Raw genomic sequence first — 23,759 nt, 5'->3', positions numbered from 1 at the left:
GGTAACTGAGTTAGGAAGGACACCTCTATCTTTGTAGTGACTGGGTGTATTGATACACCATCCAACGTGTAATTAATAACTTCAGCATGCTCAAAGGGATATTCAATGTCTGTTTTTTGTATTTTTGTTAGGGTTAGGAGGTAGGGTTAGGTTCAGGGTCAGGAGCTTGGTTCAGGGTTAGGAAAAATAGGATTATGAATGGGACTGAATTGTATGTCCCCACAAGGTTAGTTATACAAGACTGTGTGTGTGTGTGTGTGTGTGTGTGTGTGTGTGTGTGTGTGTGTGTGTGTGTGTTGTGAATGTGTGTTTATATACTGTATGTGTGTGTGTATATATGAATGTGTGTGTATATATGTGTGTGTCTGACAGAAGCAGCTTGGGGGCTATCAGGTGTGCTGTCTGGATAGTCTCCCATTGATAAGAGTGTCTCTGGCATTATATGTACTAAGAAATCATTTAAAGTGTACATTTTACATGGGAAGGTTTAACACCAGGCAGGCTGCAGCGTTCTGGATAACTTGCAGGGGTTGCATGGCACAAGCAGAGAGCCCAACCACCAGTTGCAGTAGTCCAGATGGGAGATGACAAGCGCCTGTATTAGAACCTGTGCCTTTTCCCCCGTGAGGTTGGGTCATACTCTATGGATACTAGTCACTGCTTTGATGTTTGCAGAGAACGACAGGGTGTTTTCCAGGGTTACGCCAAGGTTCTTTGTACTCTGGGAGGGGGACACCATGGAGTTGTCAACCGTGATGTATAGGTCTTTGAGCAGACAGGCCTTCCTTGGGAGGAAGAGCAGCACCATCTTGTCGAGGGTGAGCTTGGGGTGGTGGGCCAACATCCAAACTGAGATATCTGGCAGGCACGCATAAATCTGTGTCACCACCTGGGTGTCAGAAGAGGGGAAGGAGAAAAGTAGTTGAGTGTCATCTGCATAGCAATGATAGGAGAGACCATGTAAGGATATGACGAAGCCGAGTGACTTGGTGTATAGAGAGAAGAGGAGAGGGCTTAGAACCGAGCCCTGGGGGACACCGGTAGTGAGAGTACATGGTGCAGAAACAGATCCTCTCCACGTCACCTGGTAGGCAGCGGCCTGCCAGGTAGAATGCAATCCAATAGTGTGGAGAGACTGAGACGCCCAGCCCTGAGAGGGTGGAGAGGAGGATCTGATGGTTCACGGGGTCAAAGGCAGTGGATAGATCTAGGAGGATGAGAACAGAGGAGAGAGAGTCAGCTTTGGCAGTGTGGAGACCCTCCATGACACAGAGGAGAGAGAGAGTCAGCTTTGGCAGTGTGGAGACCCTCCATGACACAGAGGAGAGAGAGAGTCAGCTTTGGCAGTTTGGAGACCCTCCATGACACAGAGGAGAGAGAGTCAGCTTTGGCAGTGTGGAGACCCTCCATGACACAGAGGAGAGAGAGTCAGCTTTGGCAGTTTGGAGACCCTCCATGACACAGAGGAGAGAGAGAGTCAGCTTTGGCAGTGTGGAGACCCTCCATGACACAGAGGAGAGAGAGTCAGCTTTGGCAGTGTGGAGACCCTCCATGACACAGAGAAGAGAGAGTCAGCTTTGGCAGTGTGGAGACCCTCCATGACACAGAGGAGAGAGAGAGTCAGCTTTGGCAGTGTGGAGACCCTCCATGACACAGAGGAGAGAGAGTCAGCTTTAGCAGTGTGGAGACCCTCCATGACACAGAGGACAGAGAGAGTCAGCTTTGGCAGTGTGGAGACCCTCCATGACACAGAGGAGAGAGAGAGTCAGCTTTGGCAGTTTGGAGACCCTCCATGACACAGAGGAGAGAGAGTCAGCTTTGGCAGTGTGGAGACCCTCCATGACACAGAGGAGAGAGAGAGTCAGCGTTGGCAGTGTGGAGACCCTCCATGACACAGAGGAGAGAGAGAGTCAGCTTTGGCAGTGTGGAGACCCTCCATGACACAGAGGAGAGAGAGTCAGCTTTGGCAGTGTGGAGACCCTCCATGACACAGAGGAGAGAGAGAGTCAGCTTTGGCAGTGTGGAGACCCTCCATGACACAGAGGAGAGAGAGTCAGCTTTGGCAGTGTGGAGAGACTCTGTGATACAGAGGAGAGAGAGTCAGCTTTGGCAGTGTGGAGACACTCTGTGATACAGAGGAGAGAGAGTCAGCTTTGGCAGTGTGGAGAGACTCTGTGATACAGAGGAGAGAGAGTCAGCTTTGGCAGTGTGGAGAGACTCTGTGACACAGAGGAGAGAGAGTCAGCTTTAGCAGTGTGGAGACCCTCCATGACACAGAGGAGAGAGAGAGTCAGCTTTGGCAGTGTGGAGACCCTCCATGACACAGAGGAGAGAGAGTCAGCTTTGGCAGTGTGGAGACCCTCCATGACACAGAGGAGAGAGAGTCAGCTTTGGCAGTGTGGAGACCCTCCATGACACAGAGGAGAGAGAGTCAGCTTTAGCAGTGTGGAGACCCTCCATGACACAGAGGAGAGAGAGAGTCAGCTTTGGCAGTGTGGAGACCCTCCATGACACAGAGGAGAGAGAGTCAGCTTTGGCAGTGTGGAGACCCTCCATGACACAGAGGAGAGAGAGTCAGCTTTGGCAGTGTGGAGACCCTCCATGACACAGAGGAGAGAGATTCAGCTTTGGCAGTGTGGAGACCCTCCATGACACAGAGAAGAGCAGTCTCGATTAGGGTCAAGAAGATTGTTTTGAGAGAGATGGCAAGAGAGTTGATCAGACACCGCACACTTAAGTGTTTTGGAAAGAAAGAAGGGATACTGGTCAGTCGTTTTTGACGTCAGAGCAGTTAAGTGTTGGTTTCTTGAGGAGGGGAGCAACTCAAGGGGGGGGCGGGTGGAGGATAAGGAAGGACATTTCCTAGGGCTAAAGGCAGAAGCTTGACATTTTGAGTGATAGAAAGTGGTTTTAGAAGCAGGTACAGAGGAAGAGAAGGTACAGTGAGTGAAAGGATGATAGGTCCTCCTGAAGTTTAGTTTTCCTCGCTCAGCTGCATGCAGCCCTGATCTGTAAGTTCACAATGAGTCTCTCAGCCACAGAACGGGAGGGCCCAGCCGGCCAGGAGGAAAGGGGACATAGAGAGTCATAGGATGCAGAAAGGGAGGAGAGTAGGGTCGAAGAGGCAGAATCAGGAGACAGGAAGAAGAAGGATTTAAAAGAGTAAAGAGTAGTGGGAGAGAGAAGGCGAAGTCATGGGCCGTCACACTCTATCTGGGTAGGGGCTGAGTGGCTAGGGTTGGAGGACAGAGAGACAGAAAAGTAAACAAAGTAGTGATCAGAGACATGAAGGGGGGTTGCAGTGTGAATAGTATGTGAAGCGTATTGCCCGCCTTGTGAGTGGGAGGGGACTGGGAAAGGGTGAGGTCAAAGAGGGGAAAGAGAGAGTTGGAATGAAATGAATCAAAGGCAGACATTGGGACGAAGAGCAGTGAGCCATCGTCAGGAAATGGGCTTATCAAGGTGTCAAGGTCATTGAGGAACTCTCTAAGGGCACCTAATGGGTGATAGATGACAACAATGTTAAGATTGAGTGAACAAGTGACAGTGACAGCATGGAACTCAAATGAGGCAATGGACAGATGAGAGAGGGAGAAAAGAGAAGAATCTCCACTTAGGAGACATGAGTAGCCCTGTTCCACCATCGCGACTATTAGAGAAAACATAGTCAGATGAAGAGAGAGCAGCTGGAGTAGCAGTGTTCTCTGTGCGGATCCCATGTCTCTGTCAGGGCTGGGACTGAAGGGCAGCATAGGCTGAGATGAACTCTTGAGTTCATGACAACAGAACAGCAGTTCCAAATGCTGCCAGAGACCATGAATTCCACATGGGTTGTACACTAAATTAGAAGGATTGGTGGGTAACGTCTGTACACCAAGGGTTGGGTAGCGTCTGCAAAGCCTACATGGAGAGGAGTGAACAGGTATAGAAAACACACATACATGCCAAAGCTACAAAACAGCTAAATGAGATCATCTGAAAATAACTAGGTAAGATACTCAAGTGACAGAGTGGTGTGGAGCCTTCCTCACTTTCCTTCCTTGATTAACTGCACAAAAACTCGGCAGAACTGTCTTAGCTTTCCCACGAGACCGCCGCTGACACGACCCCCGCTGACATGACCCCCGCTGAGAAAACAAGACTGAAGTACTAATACTAATTGATAATACTAATTGCAAAGATGAAGAGCACACATTCCGGTACAACAACAGTCACAAATCGCCCTGCCCCTTGATGTCTAAACAATCAGATGTAAGTTATGAGCAGTCGGCAGTTCACACATCAAGTAGGACACTGGGAAGACAGACAGCCTTTAAAGTAGATGGCCCTAGTTAGCAAAAATACAGTACTAGACAACAACAGATAAAGACTACAATTATACTTATCACTCCAGGAGATATCAGGAGTCCTCTAGCTATAGAATAAAGTGCTGCCAGGGGTATGCCCAACACGTACAGTTCCCCTAACCAACCACACAAAACAATAGAGCAGTAAAACTGGCCACTTCTCCTCCTCTCATCTACTTCACCTGCACTAATGTACAATATATTTGGCTTTCACCTATCCTCGGTTTTAAGACCGCCAAAGGAGACGAGTAGAGGTTAGGGAGAAGGGAGGGAGGATAGGTAAGAGTGGAGAGGAAGCCACTTTAGTCTATTGGAATGCTTATACTATAGAACACATGCACTATAGATAATCATCTTATCCCATTACCACCTGCTACTGACCTCTTCTAGTTGTTTAATAATGTTCTTATAGTTCTCTAATTCATGTGTGATTGGGGAAACTCCGCAAGACACTCCTTTGTGTGCTTGTGTCTGTGTGTGTGTGTGTCTAGGGGACATCCAAATAGGAGTAGAGGTGCTAGAATCACACGCCTGTTCCCTCAGACAAGCACCATTGCATGTTTCAAGCATGCTGTTTAAACATGACCCAAGCTAACACACAATGGGATATCCCCACTATTACACACACTACTTCTAATATAAATATCTCTCACTCAATATGGCCTCCTGCACTATTTAATAGAGACATTGTTTATAGACCTGACATGCAGCATAACGCGGTAGCTTGCTACAAGCAACTTCTCAGACTCTTAAGTCAGAAAGAAAAAGGCCAGCAGTGAAACTATGAATACGACTGCTCGGAAATCTTGTTAAGCATGCAGAGAATAACAAAATAACTCATAAATCTGGGCCAAATGGCTGGAAATGCCCCCTTAAAATGAAACCTTTACATGTGTAAAAGGGATAGCACACTGTGTGCAAAGTGAATTGGAAAGCTGAACGTGAAGCTATATGCTGGAAAATGTTCAAACTGTCTTTAGGGTTAAAGACAAGCTGTATAAATAGCAGACTATTGTCCTCTCTCTCTCTCTCTCTCTCTCACTTCCCCTCTGCCTCTCTCTCTCTCTCTCTCTCTCTCTCTCCCTCTCTCTCTCTCTCTCTCTCTCTCCTCTCTCTCTCTCTCGCTCCCCCTCTCTCTCTCTCTCTCTCTCTCTCGCGTCTCTCTCTCTCTCTCTCTCTCTCTCTCTCTCTCTCTCTCTCTCTCTCGCGCCTCTCTCTCTCTCTCTCTCTCTCGCTCCCCCTCTCCCTCTCTCCCTCTCTCTCTCTCTCTCTCTCTCCCTCTCTCTCTCTCTCTCTCTCTCTCTCTCTCTCTCTCTCGCTCCCCCTCTGCCTCTCTCTCTCGCTCTCTCTCGCTCCCCCTCTGCCTCTCTCTCTCTCTCTCTCTCTCTCGCTCCCCCTCTGCCTCTCTCTCTCTCTCTCTCGCTCCCCCTCTTTCCCTCCCCCTCTGCCTCCCTCTCTCTCGCTCTCTCTCTCTCTGTATCTATCTCTCTCTTTCCCTCTGTCTCGCTCTTTATTTCTCTCTCTCGTGTCCAACACACTCTCATCAGAAACCGCAAAAACACACTCATTCCCGGCTGCATTGACAGAGGTCATCCCAATCAATTTTCCTCGTGTCTGACCTTTGACCTATAGTGGAAGTTCCGCAGAGGTCACCATAGGGTGTGTATGTGTCTGTGAGAGGTCAGATTAGGGTCCCTGAGATGAAACTGTTTTTCCTCCAAACACAGTGCCCCACTCTGCCTTTTATCTCTATCTTTTATCTGAACGTGATTAATTACACTATTTATTTTTCCTCACTACCTCTTCCTCCCATCACCCACTTCTCCTCTCCTTCTTCCCTTGTCTCTCCTCTTCTACTTCTCCTCTCCTCCACCCCACGTTTCCTACTCCCCAACTTCTTATTCCTTACCCCTCTGCTCCCTTATTCCTCCTCCTCCTCTCCCATCCTCTGCTCCAACTTTCCTCCCTCCCTTCTGTTTTTCTATTCTCCTCCCCTGATAGCTGGGTATCTGACCATGGCTAGCGGTGTTGTGTAGCACTCAGTCCAGAGCTGCTTTGACAGAGGTCATCCCAATCAATTTTCCTCATGTCTGACCTTTGACCTATAGTGGACGTTCCGCAGAAGTCACCATTGGGCTTGTGTGCGTTTGTATGCATTTGTGTGTGTGATTGATGATGAAGAGGGTCTGGTCAAACACCCCAGAGACACAATGCTTTCCAAGGCTGTCAGATGGAGAGATACTCTCAAAGCCATTATAAACACAAACACACCTTTTTTCCATGACCAAACCATATCTCAGCTCTTGTGTCTCATTATTGCATCATTATTCATGTAGCTAACAGACACCTTTATTTATCTTATCAGGCCATCCAAGTTGGCATCTACCACCTGTTTTTTCCTCACTTCAGTTTGACGGGCATGTTGTGTCCATGTTGTTCTGATTTAGCCACAGCTATAGCGCTGCCAGGGACTTGGCACCGTGCCTCTGTAAGGAAATAGAGAACAGCCATAAAGTGTTTATCAGAGTTAGAATTACAAGGCCTCTCTCTGGTTGTTGTTCCGTATTCTCCCCCTCGACAGGCTGCCTGCTCTGTAAGAAGTAGCACATGGTATTTAGCCCTGACTGGGTGGGTGTGTGTGTGGGTGTGTGTGTGGGTGCGTGTGTGTGGTTGCGTGTGTGTGTGTGTTTAGCCTGGCTACGTTGGCGAAAGAGCTTGGCTGTGTTTACCCCGCCTGTCACAGGCACTCACTGGGGATAGATGCTTCTAACTGATTGACCTTAGCATGTGGACGCAGACTGTAGCTGAAGCTATTAGTATTTAGCATAGCATAGTCTAGCATATCCCTAGCCTTAGCCTAGCTTTAGCAATAGCCTAGCCATGGCCTAGCAAAGCCATTGTGATTGAGAGGGGAACAGTCATAACTGACAGGTAATGCAGTTAAGGCAGGTGTGTCTAAAGGTGTGCCTGCGTGCCTCAACACCTTAATTAGCCCACTGAGCTAAACTCTAGGCTATAGCTCTGGGAGCCAACACAAGTCTTCAGGTACCGGAGAAGTTCTCTCATCAAGTGAGCATGGCTCAGTGAACCAGCTCTACTACAGTACTCTGCTGCTGGCCTGCCTGTCTGCAAAGACGTCATGGTGTTTGTCTGTGTGTGTTAGCCTCACTGTTCCCAGGGCTCTGTCTGGCTAGACTCAGGCCTGAGGAAACCTCTGTACGATTCATTACTGCCTCCTGACTACATCACAAAGAGGGAAAAAGTCCATTGATATCATACAGTAGAACACAGCTACAGCCTGGGTGAACAAGCTAAACATGCTAGCTTTGATTATAACTGTCTGTGAGACTTGCAGGGAGACACGGTACAACTAAGTATAGGAAGGCCTGACCTTTGGTATTCAGATCTGGATTTAGTTGAGTTCTCCAGAAAATACACAATACACAAATAAAATGTTATGCAAATTGCATTTGACTGATTGATTTATTCTCACCAACAGGACGATGAGGAGGGCATCTGGGCATGACCGTCGCCATGGGGACTGAAGCTCCAATCATGAGAGGTGAGTGACTGCGATGTTCTTCCTTTCAACTTCTCCAGCATCACCCTCCTCCCTTTATCACCCTCATCCCTTTATCATCCTCCTCTCTTCATCACCCTCCTCTCTTCAACACCCTCCTCTCTTCATCACCATCCCTTCTTCATCAACCTCCTCTCTTCATCACCCTCCTCTCTTCATCATCCTCCTCTCTTCATCATCATCCCTTCTTCATCACCCTCCTCTCTTCATCACCCTCCCTTCTTCATCACCCTCCTCTCTTCATCACCCTCCTCTCTTCATCACCCTCCTCTCTTCATCACCCTCCTCTCTTCATCATCCTCCTCTCTTCATCATCCTCCCTTCTTCATCACCCTCCCTTCTTCATCACCCTCCCTTCTTCATCACCCTCCTCTTTTCATCATTTATCTGGGTTATCTGCCCCTGGGTTATCTGCCCCTGGGTTATCTGCCCCTGGGTTATCTGTGTAACTAACACAAATCAAGGACATTGAGGCGCATGGTGCCAAATCACAAGATAGCTAGAATTGATATTCATAAGCACAGCACCTACTGTACGTTTTGGTTGTGACCATAATTCCCACATGATTGTTCAGCTCTGACTGAGGGGAATGTACTGCAATACAAGCAACTCTTTTTATTGTCCCTCATGACTTTCAGAGGACTATAACCGTGTGTGTGCATGTGTGTGTGCATGTGTGTGTGCATGTGTGCGTGCATGTGTGCGTGCATGTGTGCTTGCATGTGTGTGTGCATGTGTGTGTGCATGTGTGTGTGCATGTGTGCGTGCATGTGTGTGTGCATGTGTGCGTGCATGTGTGCTTGCATGTGTGTGTGCATGTGTGTGTGCATGTGTGCGTGCATGTGTGCGTGCATGTGTGCGTGCATGTGTGTGTAGAAATGTGTGTCTGTGCTTGTTTTGTAGTGGTTGTCTGTAATGAAGTTTCTTTACAGCCCCTTCTGATTTTAGTGGTCCTAAATTGATGGAGTTGACATGAAGGTTTACTGTTCTGCAGCTATGTAGCGACTGCGGTTGATGTACAGTATATCTACTGAGCCTGCTGTATGTGTGTTACTTCGTGGTATTAATCCTAACTGCGTTCACCAGCCGACCAGACTAAAGTAGGGCTCTGAGGTGATAAAAACGACAGGAGTGAGAAAAACCAGAGATGGACAAGTTTCTCCCCCACTTCTCTCTCTCTCTTTCCTTTCTCTTGCTCTCTCTCTCCCCTCTCTCTCTCTCTCTCTCTCTCTCTTTCCTCTCTCTGTGTCTCTCTCTCTCGCATTTCGCTCTCCTCTCTCTCTCTCTCTCTCTCTCTCTCTGTCTCTCTCTCTCTCTCTCTCTCTCTCTGTCTCTCTCTCTCTCTCTCTGTCTCTCTCTCTCTCTCTCTCTGTCTCTCTCTCTCTCTCTCTCTCTCTCTCTCTCTCTCTCTCTCTCGATCTATCCTCTCTCTCTCTTTTCTAATCACACACATACAGGCCAGTAAAGTTTTACCGTGGTACTCCACCCTGGTGTGTGGGGTTGGTTAATTAGAAAGGTGCACAGCCCAGTCATGAAGATTTGTATTTTTAGCTGAAAAAGCATTAAGTGAAGAATGTCATAAAGGTTAATACCTTGTTACTCTTTTATATCAGAGCCCCCATGAGACAAAAAATACCTTGTTACTCTTTTATATCAGAGCCCCCAAGAGACAAAAAATACCTTGTTACTCTTTTATATCAGAGCCCCCAAGAGACAAAAAATACCTTGTTACTCTTTTAGATCAGAGCCCCCAAGAGACAAAAAATACCTTGTTACTCTTTTATATCAGAGCCCCCAAGAGACAAAAAATACCTTGTTACTCTTTTATATCAGAGCCCCCAAGAGACAAAAAATACCTTGTTACTCTTTTATATCAGAGCCCCCAAGAGACGAAAAAAGACCTTGGCTTTATATTGTGTGCATACCTGGTGTGTGTGCATACCTGGTGTGTGTAGGGGTGTGTGTGTGTGCATATCTAGTGTGTATGTGTTACTGTGGTGAAAACGGTGTGTAGGACCAGACTACATAATTCACTCCATGTGTTCAGAGAATGCGGCAGTGTCAAGATTCACCGAAAGAAAACGACTTCTCTCTCCCTCCATCTTTCTCTCTCTCCCTCGACCTTTCTCTCTCTCCCTCCACATTTTTCTCTCTCCCTCCACCTTTCTCTCTCTCCCTCCATCTTTCTCTCTCTCCCCTTCTCTCTCCCTTCATCTTTCCTCTCCCCGTCTCTCTCTCTCTCCACCTTTCTCTCTCTCCACCTTTCTCTCTCTCCACCTTTCTCTCTCTCCACCTTTCTCTCTCTCCCCTTATCTCTCCCTCCACCTTTCGCTCTCTCCCCTTCTCTCTCCCTTCATCTTTCCTCTCCCCGTCTCTCTCTCTCTCCACCTTTCTCTCTCTCCCTCCACCTTTCTCTCTCTCCACTTCTCTCTCCCTCCATCTTTCTCTCTCCCCTTCTCTCTCCCTCCATCTTTCTCTCTCTCCCCTTCTCTCTCCCTCCATCTTTCTCCCTCTCCCTCCACCTTTCTCTCTCCCTCCATCTTTCTCTCTCTCCCCTTCTCTCTCTCTACGCCTCTCTCTCTCTGTGCCTCTCTCTCCCTCCACCATTCTCTCTCTCCCTTCACCTTTCTCTCTCTCCCTCCACCTTTCTCTCTCTCCTTCTCTTTTCCTCCATCTTTCTCTCTATCCCCTTCTCTCTCTCTCCCCTTCTCTCTCTCTACATCTTTCTCTCTCTCCCCTTCCCTCTCTCTCCCCTTCTCTCTCCCTCCATCTTTCTCTCTCTCACTTTCTTTCCCTCCCCTTCTCTCTCTCTCTCCATCTTTCTCTCTCTTCCCTTCTCTATCTCTCTCCCCTTCTCTCTCCCTCCACCTTTCTCTCCCTCCACCTTTGTCTCTCTCCCCTTATCTCTCCCTCCATCTTTCTCTCTCTCCCCTTCTCTCTCTCCCTCCATCTTTCTCTGTCTCCCCTTCTCTCTCTCTCTCCACCTTTCTCTCTCTCCCCTTATCTCTCCCTCCATCTTTCTCTCTCTCCCCTTCTCTCTCCCTCCATCTTTCTCTCTCTTCCCTTCTCTCTCTCTTTCTCTCCCCTTCTCTCTCTCTCCATCTTTCTCTGTCTCCCCTTTTCTCTCTCTCCACCTTTCTCTCTCTCCCCTTCTCTCTCCCTCCATCTTTCTCTCTCTCCCCTTCTCTCTCCCTCCACCTTTCTCTCTCTCTCCTTCTCTCTCCCTCCACCTTTCTCTCTCTCCCTCCACCTTTCTCTCTCTCCCCTTCTCTCTCCCTCTATCAGTATGAACAGGAGCTATATTCACCAGTACAGTCTCTCCAATCAAGTATTAACTCAAAATGTGTGTTTGTGTGTGTTTTTGACTGTGTATGCTCTCATAGTATCAGAAGCCTTCTACTATTCTCCTGACACCACAGGCGGCTGATGGCATCTTAATTGGGCTAATAGCTGGAACAGAATAAATGGAATACTATCATGTGATTGATGCCATTCCATTTACTACATTCCAGCCATTATTCTGAGCCATCCTCCCCTCAGCAGCCTCCTGTGCCTGATACTCTCCCCCTTTCTTCCCCACTCTCCCCTTTCTTCCACTTTCTTCCTCTCTCCCAGTGCATCTTATCCCAGCCTAATAGAATAAGCCAGCCCCATTAGCCCTTAGCGCTAGTTGCTATCAGTGGGACTCATCTATCCGCTGCTATTATTCTGGGGATGCTAGGCGCTCAAACGGCTAACGTTTATTAGCCTTTCTCTATGAGGGAACACATGGGAGCCATTTAGCAGTGTGTAGCTGTAGCGTAGTAAGGCAATGCCTAATCCTCATATCCTGTCTCAGAGTGAACCACCGTTAATATGAGAAAACAGAGATGACAGGACTGATAGACACGACGTGTGTCCATATGTGTGTGTGGTGTATGTGTGTGCCTATGTATCCTGGCGTTGACTCTGATTGGTGGATAAGGGTTCTGTGATTCCAGGCGTTGACTCTGATTGGTGGTTAAGGGTTCTGTGTATCCAGGTGTTGACTCTGATTGGTGGTTAAGGGTTCTGTGTATCCTGGCGTTGACTCTGATTGGTGGTTAAGGGTTCTGTGTATCCAGGCGTTGACTCTGATTGGTGGTTAAGGGTTCTGTGTATCCTGGCGTTGACTCTGATTGGTGGTTAAGGGTTCTGTGTATCCAGGCGTTGACTCTGATTGGTGGTTAAGGGTTCTGTGTATCCAGGCGTTGACTCTGATTGGTGGTTAAGGGTTCTGTGTATCCTGGCGTTGACTCTGATTGGTGGTTAAGGGTTCTGTGTATCCAGGCGTTGACTCTGATTGGTGGTTAAGGGTTCTGTGTATCCTGGCGTTGACTCTGATTGGTGGTTAAGGGTTCTGTGTATCCAGGCGTTGACTCTGATTGGTGGTTAAGGGTTCTGTGTATCCAGGCGTTGACTCTGGTGTTTAGGCCCAAGCAAAAAAACAGTATACTAAAGTATACTTATATACTAAAAATATAAATAATGTACTTCAAATACGAGATGTAATGTTCTATTATATTATAAGTATACTATAAATATAATATCATTTACTTTAACACACTTCGTTTTTTTCAGTCTTTTAGTATACTCTAAATATGCTATCATCACCCTTCAATACACTTATTAGAGTGTACTTTATATTCATTGTGTTTCAGTCTTTAATTATACTACTATACTATGTGTTCACTATCATTAAACTTAAACACACTCATTAAAACTGTACTTCAATTTCAAATGATTTAATTGTGATTTAGTACAATAATATTCATTCAAAATAAAGAAAGATTGTGCTGAAAGACATATAACGTTTTTTGTGTGTTATTAAATACAGCCGGAAATAACGTGGATATCAGAGCGGCGGGTAACCAGCATTACAACCAGGAATAAGACTTTTCTGAATTGGTGAAATTGAATTGGAGGAATAACTGAATTGGAGGAATAACTGAACTGGAGGAATAACTGAATTGGAGGAATAATTGAATTGGAGGAATAACTGAATTGGAGGAATAACTGAATTGGAGGAATTGAATTGGAGGAATAACTGAATTGGAGGAATTAAGTTGGAGGAATAACTGAATTGGAGGAATAACTGAATTGTTATTCGGAGGAGGCGTACACACCATCCACCGTTTCAGATTATATTACTCTCTAAAGTTCAGTATTTGTATTTATTATGGATCCCCATAATGCTGCCAAGGCAGCAGCTACTCTTCCTGGGGTCTGGCAGAATGAAGGCAGTTATACAATTTTAAGAACATTAAAATAAATTCATTTGTAGTGTTGTCGGATGAAGGATGAGACCAAGGTGCAGCGTACTTTGAGTTCCACATCATTTATTAACGAAGTGAAACTTTTAGAAAAGACAAAACAATAAAGAATACAACGACCGAACAGCTTCGTTGTGCAAACTACCTGCACACAAACAAAGACAAGATCCCACACAGAAGGAGGGAAAGGGCTGCCTAAGTATGATCCCCAATCAGAGACAACGATAGACAGCTGCCTCTGATTGGGAACCACACTCAGCCAGAAACAAAGAAATAAAGAACCTAGAATGTCCACCCAAATCACACCCTGACCAAACCAAATAGAGACATAAAAAGATCCCACACAGAAGGAGGGAAAAGGGCTGCCTAAGTATGATCCCCAATCAGAGACAACGATAGACAGCTGCCTCTGATTGGGAACCACACTCAGCCAGAAACAAAGAAATAAAGAACCTAGAATGTCCACCCAAATCACACCCTGACCAAACCAAATAGAGACATAAAAAGGCTCTCTAAGGCCAGGGCGTGACATCATTACAGAATTCACAACACAGTAAATGTGTGCCTATGGGCACCCTACTCCCCTACCATATATCTACAACACAAAATCCATGTGTACAAGTGTGTATGCATGTGTCTGTGCCTATGTTTGTGTTACTTCACAGTCCCCGCTGTTCCGTAAGGTGTATTTTTACCTGCTTTTTAAATCTGATTATACTGCTTGCATCAGTTACCTGATGTGGAATAGAGTTCCATGTAGTCATGGCTCTATGTAGTACTGTGCGCCTCCCATAGTCTGTTCTGGACTTGGGGACTGTGAAGAGACCTCTGGTGGCATGTCTTGTGGGGTATGCATGGGTGTCCGAGCTGTGTGCTAGTATTTTAAATAGACAGCTTCAGCTTGTCAACACCTCTTATGAAAACAAGTAATGATGATGTCAATCTCTCTTCCACTCTGAGCCATATAGACGAGCTCAGGGCAATGATCTCCTTCCAGAGAGACATCAGGGGGACTGTAACATACTATGTTTCACGGAATCATGGCTCTCTCGGGATATACAGCCAGCTGGGTTCTCAGTACATCGAGCAGACAGGAATAAAGAACTATCCGGGAAGAAGAAAGGCAGGGGTGTATGTTTCATGATTAACTACTCATAGTGTGATTGTGATAACATATAGAAACTCAAGTCCTTTTGTTCACCTGACCTGTAATACCTCACAATCAAATGCCGACCAATTACCTCCCAAGAGAATTATCTTCGTTTATAGTCACAGCAATGTGTATTCCCCCTCAAGCCGATACCACGAAGGCCCTCAAGGAACTACACTGGACTTTATGCAAACTGGAAACCACATATCCTGCTGCATTTATTGTAGCTGGGGATTTTAACAAATCAAATTTGAGGAAAAACGCTACCAAAGTTCTATCAACACATTGGCTCAAGTATTCGCTCTGGAAAAACATTGGATAACTGCTACTCCCCCTTTCGTGATGCCTACAAGGCCCTTCCCCGCCCTCCCTTCGGAAAATCAGATCACGACAACATTTTGCTACTCCCTTCCTATAGGCAGAAACTCAAACAGGAAGTACCCGTTCTAAGGTCTATTCAATGCCGGTCTTACTAATCGGAATCCATGCTTCAAGATTGTTTTGATCACATGGACTGAGATATGTTCCAGGTAGCCTCTGAGAATAACACTGACATATACACGGATATGGTGACTGAGTTCATCAGGAAGTGTATGGGGGATGTTGTTCCCCTATTAAAACTTACCCAAACCAGAAACCGTGGATAGATGGCAGCATTTATGCAAAACTGAAAGTGTGAACCACCCCATTTAACCATGGCAAGGTGACTGGAAATTTGGTTGAATACAAACAGTATAGTTATTCCCTCCGTTATTCCCTCAAACAGGTGAAACCTCAGTACAGAGACAAAGTGGAGTCGTCAGTACAGAGACAAAGTGGAGTCGTCAGTACAGAGACAAAGTGGAGTCGTCAGTACAGAGACAAAGTGGAGTCGTCAGTACAGAGACAAAGTGGAGTCGTCTGTACAGAGACAAAGTGGAGTCGTCTGTACAGAGACAAAGTGGAGTCGTCTGTACAGAGACAAAGTGGAGTCGTCTGTACAGAGACAAAGTGGAGTCGTCTGTACAGAGACAAAGTGGAGTCGTCAGTACAGAGACAAAGTGAAGTCGTCAGTACAGAGACAAAGTGTAGTCGTCAGTACAGAGACAAAGTGGAGTCGTCTGTACAGAGACAAAGTGTAGCTGTCAGTACAGAGACAAAGTGGAGTCGTCAGTACAGAGACAAAATGGAGTCGTCAGTACAGAGACAAAATGGAGTCGTCAGTACAGAGACAAAGTGGAGTCGTCAGTACAGAGACAAAGTGGAGTCGTCAGTACAGAGACAAAGTGGAGTCGTCTGTACAGAGACAAAGTGGAGTCATCAGTACAGAGACAAAGTGGAGTCGTCTGTACTAGTTGTAAAACATGTGGAGGAGATGAGGGAGAGGATGGCAGCGATTTGGCCAGTGGTAAGAGAGCACATGGCCCAGGCGCAACGTGCCCAGGAGCGTGTATACAACCGGGGGGCCCAACCACGAGAGGTCCAACCCGGTGAGAACGTCTTGGTGCTGATCCCTACCATGGAGAGTTAATTCCTGGCTTCATGGCATGGGCCCTACGACATTGTTGAGCGGGTAGGCGACGTCAACTATAAGGTCTGCCAACTGGGGCGGGGAAAACCCCTCCAGCTTTACCATGTGAATTTACTAAAGAAATGGCACGCACGTGATGCGCTGTGCATAACGTGGAACCGGCCACAGCAGGGCCCGCCCTCGGTCAAAGTGGCAATGGGGGAAGATCTAAGCCCAACCCAACGACAAGAGCTCAGAGAGTTAGTCCAGCGGAATATGGCTGTGTTCTCTGAGGTGCCGGGGCGCACGGACCTCGTGGAACATCAGATCCACACCCTCCCAGGAGAAAAAGTGTGTAAACGGCCATACCAGATACCAGAAGCCCTGAGGGTGACGGTCCAGCGGGAAGTGACGACAATGTTAGAAATGGGGGTACTGGAGGAGTCACACAGTGAGTGGTCTAGCCCTATAGTGCTGGTTCCGAAACTGGACAGAACCGTCCGCTTCTGTAATGACTTCCTGGACCTGATTGAGGTCAGTACGTTCGATGCCTACCCCATGCCCCGGGTTGACAAACTGAGTGACCGCTTGGGGATAGCGAGATAAGTCAGCACCTTGGACCTGACCAAGGGGTGGTGCCACTGGTGCCACTGGCAGCCGCCTCCCGGGAGAAGACTGCCTTCTCCACCCCGGGGGGACTATACCACTACCGGGTTAAGCCTTTCGGGCTCCACGGGGCACCAGCAACATTTCAGCAGCTCATGGATCTGAGTCGTGCAGCCGCACAGTGTGTACGCAACGGCTTATCTGGATGACATCATTGTGCACAGTGACAATTGGGAGTCACATCTCTGTGAGTTACAGGCCGTGGTTGATGCTCTAAGTGATGCATGTCTGACTGCGAACCCCTCACAATTGCAAGCTTGTCTACGCCGAAGTGGAGTACCTGGGATATCAGATCGGGAGGGGATATGTGAAACCCCAAGGAAAGAAAAGGTCTGCCATTAGGGGATGGCCGGTCCCCCGAACCAAGAGGCAGGTGAAGTCATTCTTGGGGTTAGCAGGGTACTACAGTAGATTTGTACCTAGCTTTGCCGCAATAGCTTCTTCCCTCACAGACTTAACAAAGGCACGACTACCCCAGGCGGTGCAATGGGCGGAGGACACAGAGGCGGCGTTCCAGGCCCTGAAGGATGCGCTATGTTCGCACCTGGTACTCGTCACCCCGGATTTCTCAAAAAACCTCCTGGTCCAAACAGGCGCCGTTTTGTCCCAAGAGCAGGAAGGTGAGGAGCACCCCATCATGTGTATGTCAGCAGGAAGCTCCTCCCGAGGGAGAAGAAATGCCTCGCCGTGAAGTGGGCCCTCGACACCCTCAAGTATTACCTCCTCAGGAGGAAGTTCACCCTGATTACTGACCATGCCCCCCTCGTGTGGATGGCACGAGGTAAGGACACGAATTACTGTGTCACCCGCTGGTTCCTGTCCTTACAGCGATTCATTTTCTCTGTCATCCACAGGTCGGGGGCCCAGCACGGCAATGCCGACGCCCTATCCAGGAGGGATGCAAACCTAGCCCTGAGCATGCCTCCCTCCCAGTCAAGGCTGGGGGGGGTGTGGTATCCCAGGAGGTCTACCCCGAGGGATGGTAATAGAGGGGAGGTACGTGAGGCGACGTTGGCTCCCTCTGCTGGGAATTTGGGAGCTGGGCACCCCGACACGGACAGCTAAGTGGAGGTAATTAGAGGAAAGTACCAACCAGCCGTGGAGGCTAAATGAAAGGAGCACGATGGCACACCACGAGAGAGAAGGGAGAGAGATGATACCAGTTAAGAGAGAGAAGAAAGACCGAGCATAACCTAAGTTATTTCTTTGATTTATTTATTTGATGTCTTAGTAGTTGTTTTTGCGGACTAAAGCCTCTCTGTTTCTGTGTCAGTCTCTGCACGCTCAACCCAACACCCTACGGTTTACCACACAGAGTTCAATGGCTGTGATGGAAGAATCAACAATACTGTAATGACTCCACAGTAATGATTTTAAATGTGAAAGGAGAAATACAAATATCCAAAACATTCATATTGTATGCAACAAGGCACTAAAGTAGTACTTCAAAATCCAACACATCAATGAGTAACTGCCGCCATCTGTCACGTATCCTCCCTCTCCGGCCTCTACGTCATCAGGCTGCTGATTATCCCGCACACCTGTCACCATCGTCTCGCGCACCTGCGCCTCATGACACACACCTGGACTCCATCACCCCCTTGATTATCGTCTCTATATCTGTCACTCCCCTTGGTTCTTTCCTCGGGTCTTATTGACCCTTGTTTCCATGTCGGTGCTTTGTTTGTGTTTCGTGTTCAGTGGTCCTTTTATTTATTAAAACACTCACTCCCTGAACTTGCTTCCCACGCAGACGTTGTGGGTATGCTTGACATCTGGAAATACTGGGGAGTTTGTCAGGGTAAAAAGAAACGTGGCGGAGCTAAGCACAGGCAACATCCTAGTGGAAAACCTGCTTCAGTCTGTTTTACAAAACACACTGGGAGAGGAATTTAAATCTGAAATGTGCTGTCTAGCCATGATCCCCAACATCTTGACAGAGCTTGAAGAATTCTGAATAGAATAAAGGGCTATTATGGCACAATCCAGGTGTGTAAAGCTCATAGAGACTTACCCAAGAAGACTCACCGCTGTAATTGCTGCCAAGAGTGTTTCTAGCATGCATTGACTCAGGGAGCTGAATAGTTACGCAACGACTACAGTACCAGTCAAAAGTTTGGACACACCTACTCATTCCAGGGTTTTTCTTTATTTTTACTATTTTCTACATTGTAGAATAATAGTGAAGACATCCAAGCCTGAAATAACACATATGGAATCATGTAGTAACCAAAAAAGTGTTAAACAAATCAAAATATATTTTAGATTATTCAAAGTAGTCACCCTTTGCCTTGATGACAGCTTTGCACACTCTTGGCATTCTCTCAACCAGCTTCATGAGGTAGTTAACTGGAATGAATTTCAATTAACAGTGGTGCCATGTTAAAAGTTAATTTGTGGAATTTCTTAACTTCTTAATGTATTTGAACCAATCAGTTGTGTTGTGACAAGGTAGGGGTGGTATACAGAAATCCCTATTTGGTAAAAGACAAAGTCCATATTATCGCAGGAACAGCTCAAATAAGCAAAGAGACATGACAGTCCATCATTACTATTAAGACATGAAGGTCAGTCAATCCGGAAAATGTGTGCAGTCGCAAAAAACATCAAGCGCTATGATGAAACTTCTCACAAGAATGGAAGACCCAGAGTTACCTCTGCTGCAGAGTTAACAGCCTAAGAAATTGCTGCCCAAATAAATGCTTCACAGAGTTCAAGTAATAGACACATCTCAACATCAACTGTTCAGAGAAGACTGCGTGAATCAGGCCTTCATGGTCGAATTGCTGCAAAGAATACACTACTAAAGGACACCAATAATAATAAGAGACTTGCTTGGGCCAAGAAACACGAGAAATGGACATGAGACAGTTGGAAATCTGTCCTTTGGTCTGATGCGTCCCAATTTGAGATTTTTGGTTCCAACCACCATGCCTTTGTGAGACGCAAAGTAGGTGAATGGATGGTCTCCGCATGTGTGGTTCCCACCGTGAAGCATGGAGGAGGAAGTGTGATGGTGTGAGGGTGCTTTGCCGGTGACACTGTCAGTGATTTATTTAGAATCCAATGCACACTTAACCAGCATTATGCAGCGATATTTGGGACTATCATTTGTTTTTTAACAGGACAATAACCCAACACACCTCCAGGCTGTGTAAGAGCTATTTGACCAAGAATGAGAGTGATGGAGTGCTGCCTCAGATGACCTTGTCTCCACAATCACCTAACCTCAACCAAATTGAGATGGTTTGGGATGAGTTGGACCGCAGAGTGAAGGAAAAGCAACCAACAAGTGCTCAGCATATGTGTGAACTCCTTCAAGACGGTTGGAAAATCATTCCAGGTGAAGCTGGTTGAGAGAATGCCAAGAGTGCGCAAAACTGTCATCAAGGCATAAGAAGAAGAAGAATCTAAAATCTAAAATATATTTAGATTTGTTTAACACTTTTTTAGTTACTATGTGATTCCATATGTGTTATTAAATATGCACAGCTAAGGAGCATGCCTCCTGAGAGTATACGTTTTCATATCTCAAGAAAATATACTTAAGTATACTTTCAAAAAAGTATATTAACTTAAATATCCACCAAATATATTTAAAGTATACTTTCAAAAAAGCATTAATTTTTGCATATTTTTTATGCATATTACCCAGCATCCTTTTCTGCTGTTGAAGTTTTGATTTATGATATGAACAAAGAAATAAAGAAATAAATGAACAAAGAACAAAGAAATAAAGAACCTAGAATGTCCACCCAAATCACACCCTGACCAAACCAAATAGAGACATAAAAAGGCTCTCTAAGGCCAGGGCGTGACATCATTACAGAATTCACAACACAGTAAATGTGTGCCTATGGGCACCCTACTCCCCTACCATATATCTACAACACAAAATCCATGTGTACAAGTGTGTATGCATGTGTCTGTGCCTATGTTTGTGTTACTTCACAGTCCCCGCTGTTCCGTAAGGTGTATTTTTACCTGCTTTTTAAATCTGATTATACTGCTTGCATCAGTTACCTGATGTGGAATAGAGTTCCATGTAGTCATGGCTCTATGTAGTACTGTGCGCCTCCCATAGTCTGTTCTGGACTTGGGGACTGTGAAGAGACCTCTGGTGGCATGTCTTGTGGGGTATGCATGGGTGTCCGAGCTGTGTGCTAGTATTTTAAATAGACAGCTTCAGCTTGTCAACACCTCTTATGAAAACAAGTAATGATGATGTCAATCTCTCTTCCACTCTGAGCCATATAGACGAGCTCAGGGCAATGATCTCCTTCCAGAGAGACATCAGGGGGACTGTAACATACTATGTTTCACGGAATCATGGCTCTCTCGGGATATACAGCCAGCTGGGTTCTCAGTACATCGAGCAGACAGGAATAAAGAACTATCCGGGAAGAAGAAAGGCAGGGGTGTATGTTTCATGATTAACTACTCATAGTGTGATTGTGATAACATATAGAAACTCAAGTCCTTTTGTTCACCTGACCTGTAATACCTCACAATCAAATGCCGACCAATTACCTCCCAAGAGAATTATCTTCGTTTATAGTCACAGCAATGTGTATTCCCCCTCAAGCCGATACCACGAAGGCCCTCAAGGAACTACACTGGACTTTATGCAAACTGGAAACCACATATCCTGCTGCATTTATTGTAGCTGGGGATTTTAACAAATCAAATTTGAGGAAAAACGCTACCAAAGTTCTATCAACACATTGGCTCAAGTATTCGCTCTGGAAAAACATTGGATAACTGCTACTCCCCCTTTCGTGATGCCTACAAGGCCCTTCCCCGCCCTCCCTTCGGAAAATCAGATCACGACAACATTTTGCTACTCCCTTCCTATAGGCAGAAACTCAAACAGGAAGTACCCGTTCTAAGGTCTATTCAATGCCGGTCTTACTAATCGGAATCCATGCTTCAAGATTGTTTTGATCACATGGACTGAGATATGTTCCAGGTAGCCTCTGAGAATAACACTGACATATACACGGATATGGTGACTGAGTTCATCAGGAAGTGTATGGGGGATGTTGTTCCCCTATTAAAACTTACCCAAACCAGAAACCGTGGATAGATGGCAGCATTTATGCAAAACTGAAAGTGTGAACCACCCCATTTAACCATGGCAAGGTGACTGGAAATTTGGTTGAATACAAACAGTATAGTTATTCCCTCCGTTATTCCCTCAAACAGGTGAAACCTCAGTACAGAGACAAAGTGGAGTCGTCAGTACAGAGACAAAGTGGAGTCGTCAGTACAGAGACAAAGTGGAGTCGTCAGTACAGAGACAAAGTGGAGTCGTCAGTACAGAGACAAAGTGGAGTCGTCTGTACAGAGACAAAGTGGAGTCGTCTGTACAGAGACAAAGTGGAGTCGTCTGTACAGAGACAAAGTGGAGTCGTCTGTACAGAGACAAAGTGGAGTCGTCTGTACAGAGACAAAGTGGAGTCGTCAGTACAGAGACAAAGTGAAGTCGTCAGTACAGAGACAAAGTGTAGTCGTCAGTACAGAGACAAAGTGGAGTCGTCTGTACAGAGACAAAGTGTAGCTGTCAGTACAGAGACAAAGTGGAGTCGTCAGTACAGAGACAAAATGGAGTCGTCAGTACAGAGACAAAATGGAGTCGTCAGTACAGAGACAAAGTGGAGTCGTCAGTACAGAGACAAAGTGGAGTCGTCAGTACAGAGACAAAGTGGAGTCGTCTGTACAGAGACAAAGTGGAGTCATCAGTACAGAGACAAAGTGGAGTCGTCTGTACTAGTTGTAAAACATGTGGAGGAGATGAGGGAGAGGATGGCAGCGATTTGGCCAGTGGTAAGAGAGCACATGGCCCAGGCGCAACGTGCCCAGGAGCGTGTATACAACCGGGGGGCCCAACCACGAGAGGTCCAACCCGGTGAGAACGTCTTGGTGCTGATCCCTACCATGGAGAGTTAATTCCTGGCTTCATGGCATGGGCCCTACGACATTGTTGAGCGGGTAGGCGACGTCAACTATAAGGTCTGCCAACTGGGGCGGGGAAAACCCCTCCAGCTTTACCATGTGAATTTACTAAAGAAATGGCACGCACGTGATGCGCTGTGCATAACGTGGAACCGGCCACAGCAGGGCCCGCCCTCGGTCAAAGTGGCAATGGGGGAAGATCTAAGCCCAACCCAACGACAAGAGCTCAGAGAGTTAGTCCAGCGGAATATGGCTGTGTTCTCTGAGGTGCCGGGGCGCACGGACCTCGTGGAACATCAGATCCACACCCTCCCAGGAGAAAAAGTGTGTAAACGGCCATACCAGATACCAGAAGCCCTGAGGGTGACGGTCCAGCGGGAAGTGACGACAATGTTAGAAATGGGGGTACTGGAGGAGTCACACAGTGAGTGGTCTAGCCCTATAGTGCTGGTTCCGAAACTGGACAGAACCGTCCGCTTCTGTAATGACTTCCTGGACCTGATTGAGGTCAGTACGTTCGATGCCTACCCCATGCCCCGGGTTGACAAACTGAGTGACCGCTTGGGGATAGCGAGATAAGTCAGCACCTTGGACCTGACCAAGGGGTGGTGCCACTGGTGCCACTGGCAGCCGCCTCCCGGGAGAAGACTGCCTTCTCCACCCCGGGGGGACTATACCACTACCGGGTTAAGCCTTTCGGGCTCCACGGGGCACCAGCAACATTTCAGCAGCTCATGGATCTGAGTCGTGCAGCCGCACAGTGTGTACGCAACGGCTTATCTGGATGACATCATTGTGCACAGTGACAATTGGGAGTCACATCTCTGTGAGTTACAGGCCGTGGTTGATGCTCTAAGTGATGCATGTCTGACTGCGAACCCCTCACAATTGCAAGCTTGTCTACGCCGAAGTGGAGTACCTGGGATATCAGATCGGGAGGGGATATGTGAAACCCCAAGGAAAGAAAAGGTCTGCCATTAGGGGATGGCCGGTCCCCCGAACCAAGAGGCAGGTGAAGTCATTCTTGGGGTTAGCAGGGTACTACAGTAGATTTGTACCTAGCTTTGCCGCAATAGCTTCTTCCCTCACAGACTTAACAAAGGCACGACTACCCCAGGCGGTGCAATGGGCGGAGGACACAGAGGCGGCGTTCCAGGCCCTGAAGGATGCGCTATGTTCGCACCTGGTACTCGTCACCCCGGATTTCTCAAAAAACCTCCTGGTCCAAACAGGCGCCGTTTTGTCCCAAGAGCAGGAAGGTGAGGAGCACCCCATCATGTGT

The 23,759-nt window shown here is 47.0% G+C and overlaps 1 protein-coding gene across 1 annotated transcript in view; it reads left to right on the top strand.

Annotated features, from left to right (window-relative positions):
* LOC110518541 (ERC protein 2) overlaps nt 1-23,759 on the top strand; it is a 492,964-nt gene that overhangs the window by 374,130 nt on the left and 95,075 nt on the right. The window contains exon 15 of the mRNA XM_036947561.2: nt 7,846-7,908. Within this exon, the coding sequence (XP_036803456.2) occupies nt 7,846-7,872 (27 nt within the window). The 3' untranslated portion in view covers nt 7,873-7,908. The remainder of the gene's footprint in view (nt 1-7,845; nt 7,909-23,759) is intronic.

The sequence above is a fragment of the Oncorhynchus mykiss genome, chromosome 16 (genome assembly GCF_057628025.1).
Source record: "Oncorhynchus mykiss isolate SJ-2025 chromosome 16, ASM5762802v1, whole genome shotgun sequence".
Taxonomy (NCBI): Eukaryota; Metazoa; Chordata; class Actinopteri; order Salmoniformes; family Salmonidae; genus Oncorhynchus; species Oncorhynchus mykiss.
The sequence above is the reverse complement of the archived record's forward strand: the minus strand, read 5'-3'. Positions and strand labels throughout refer to the sequence as shown.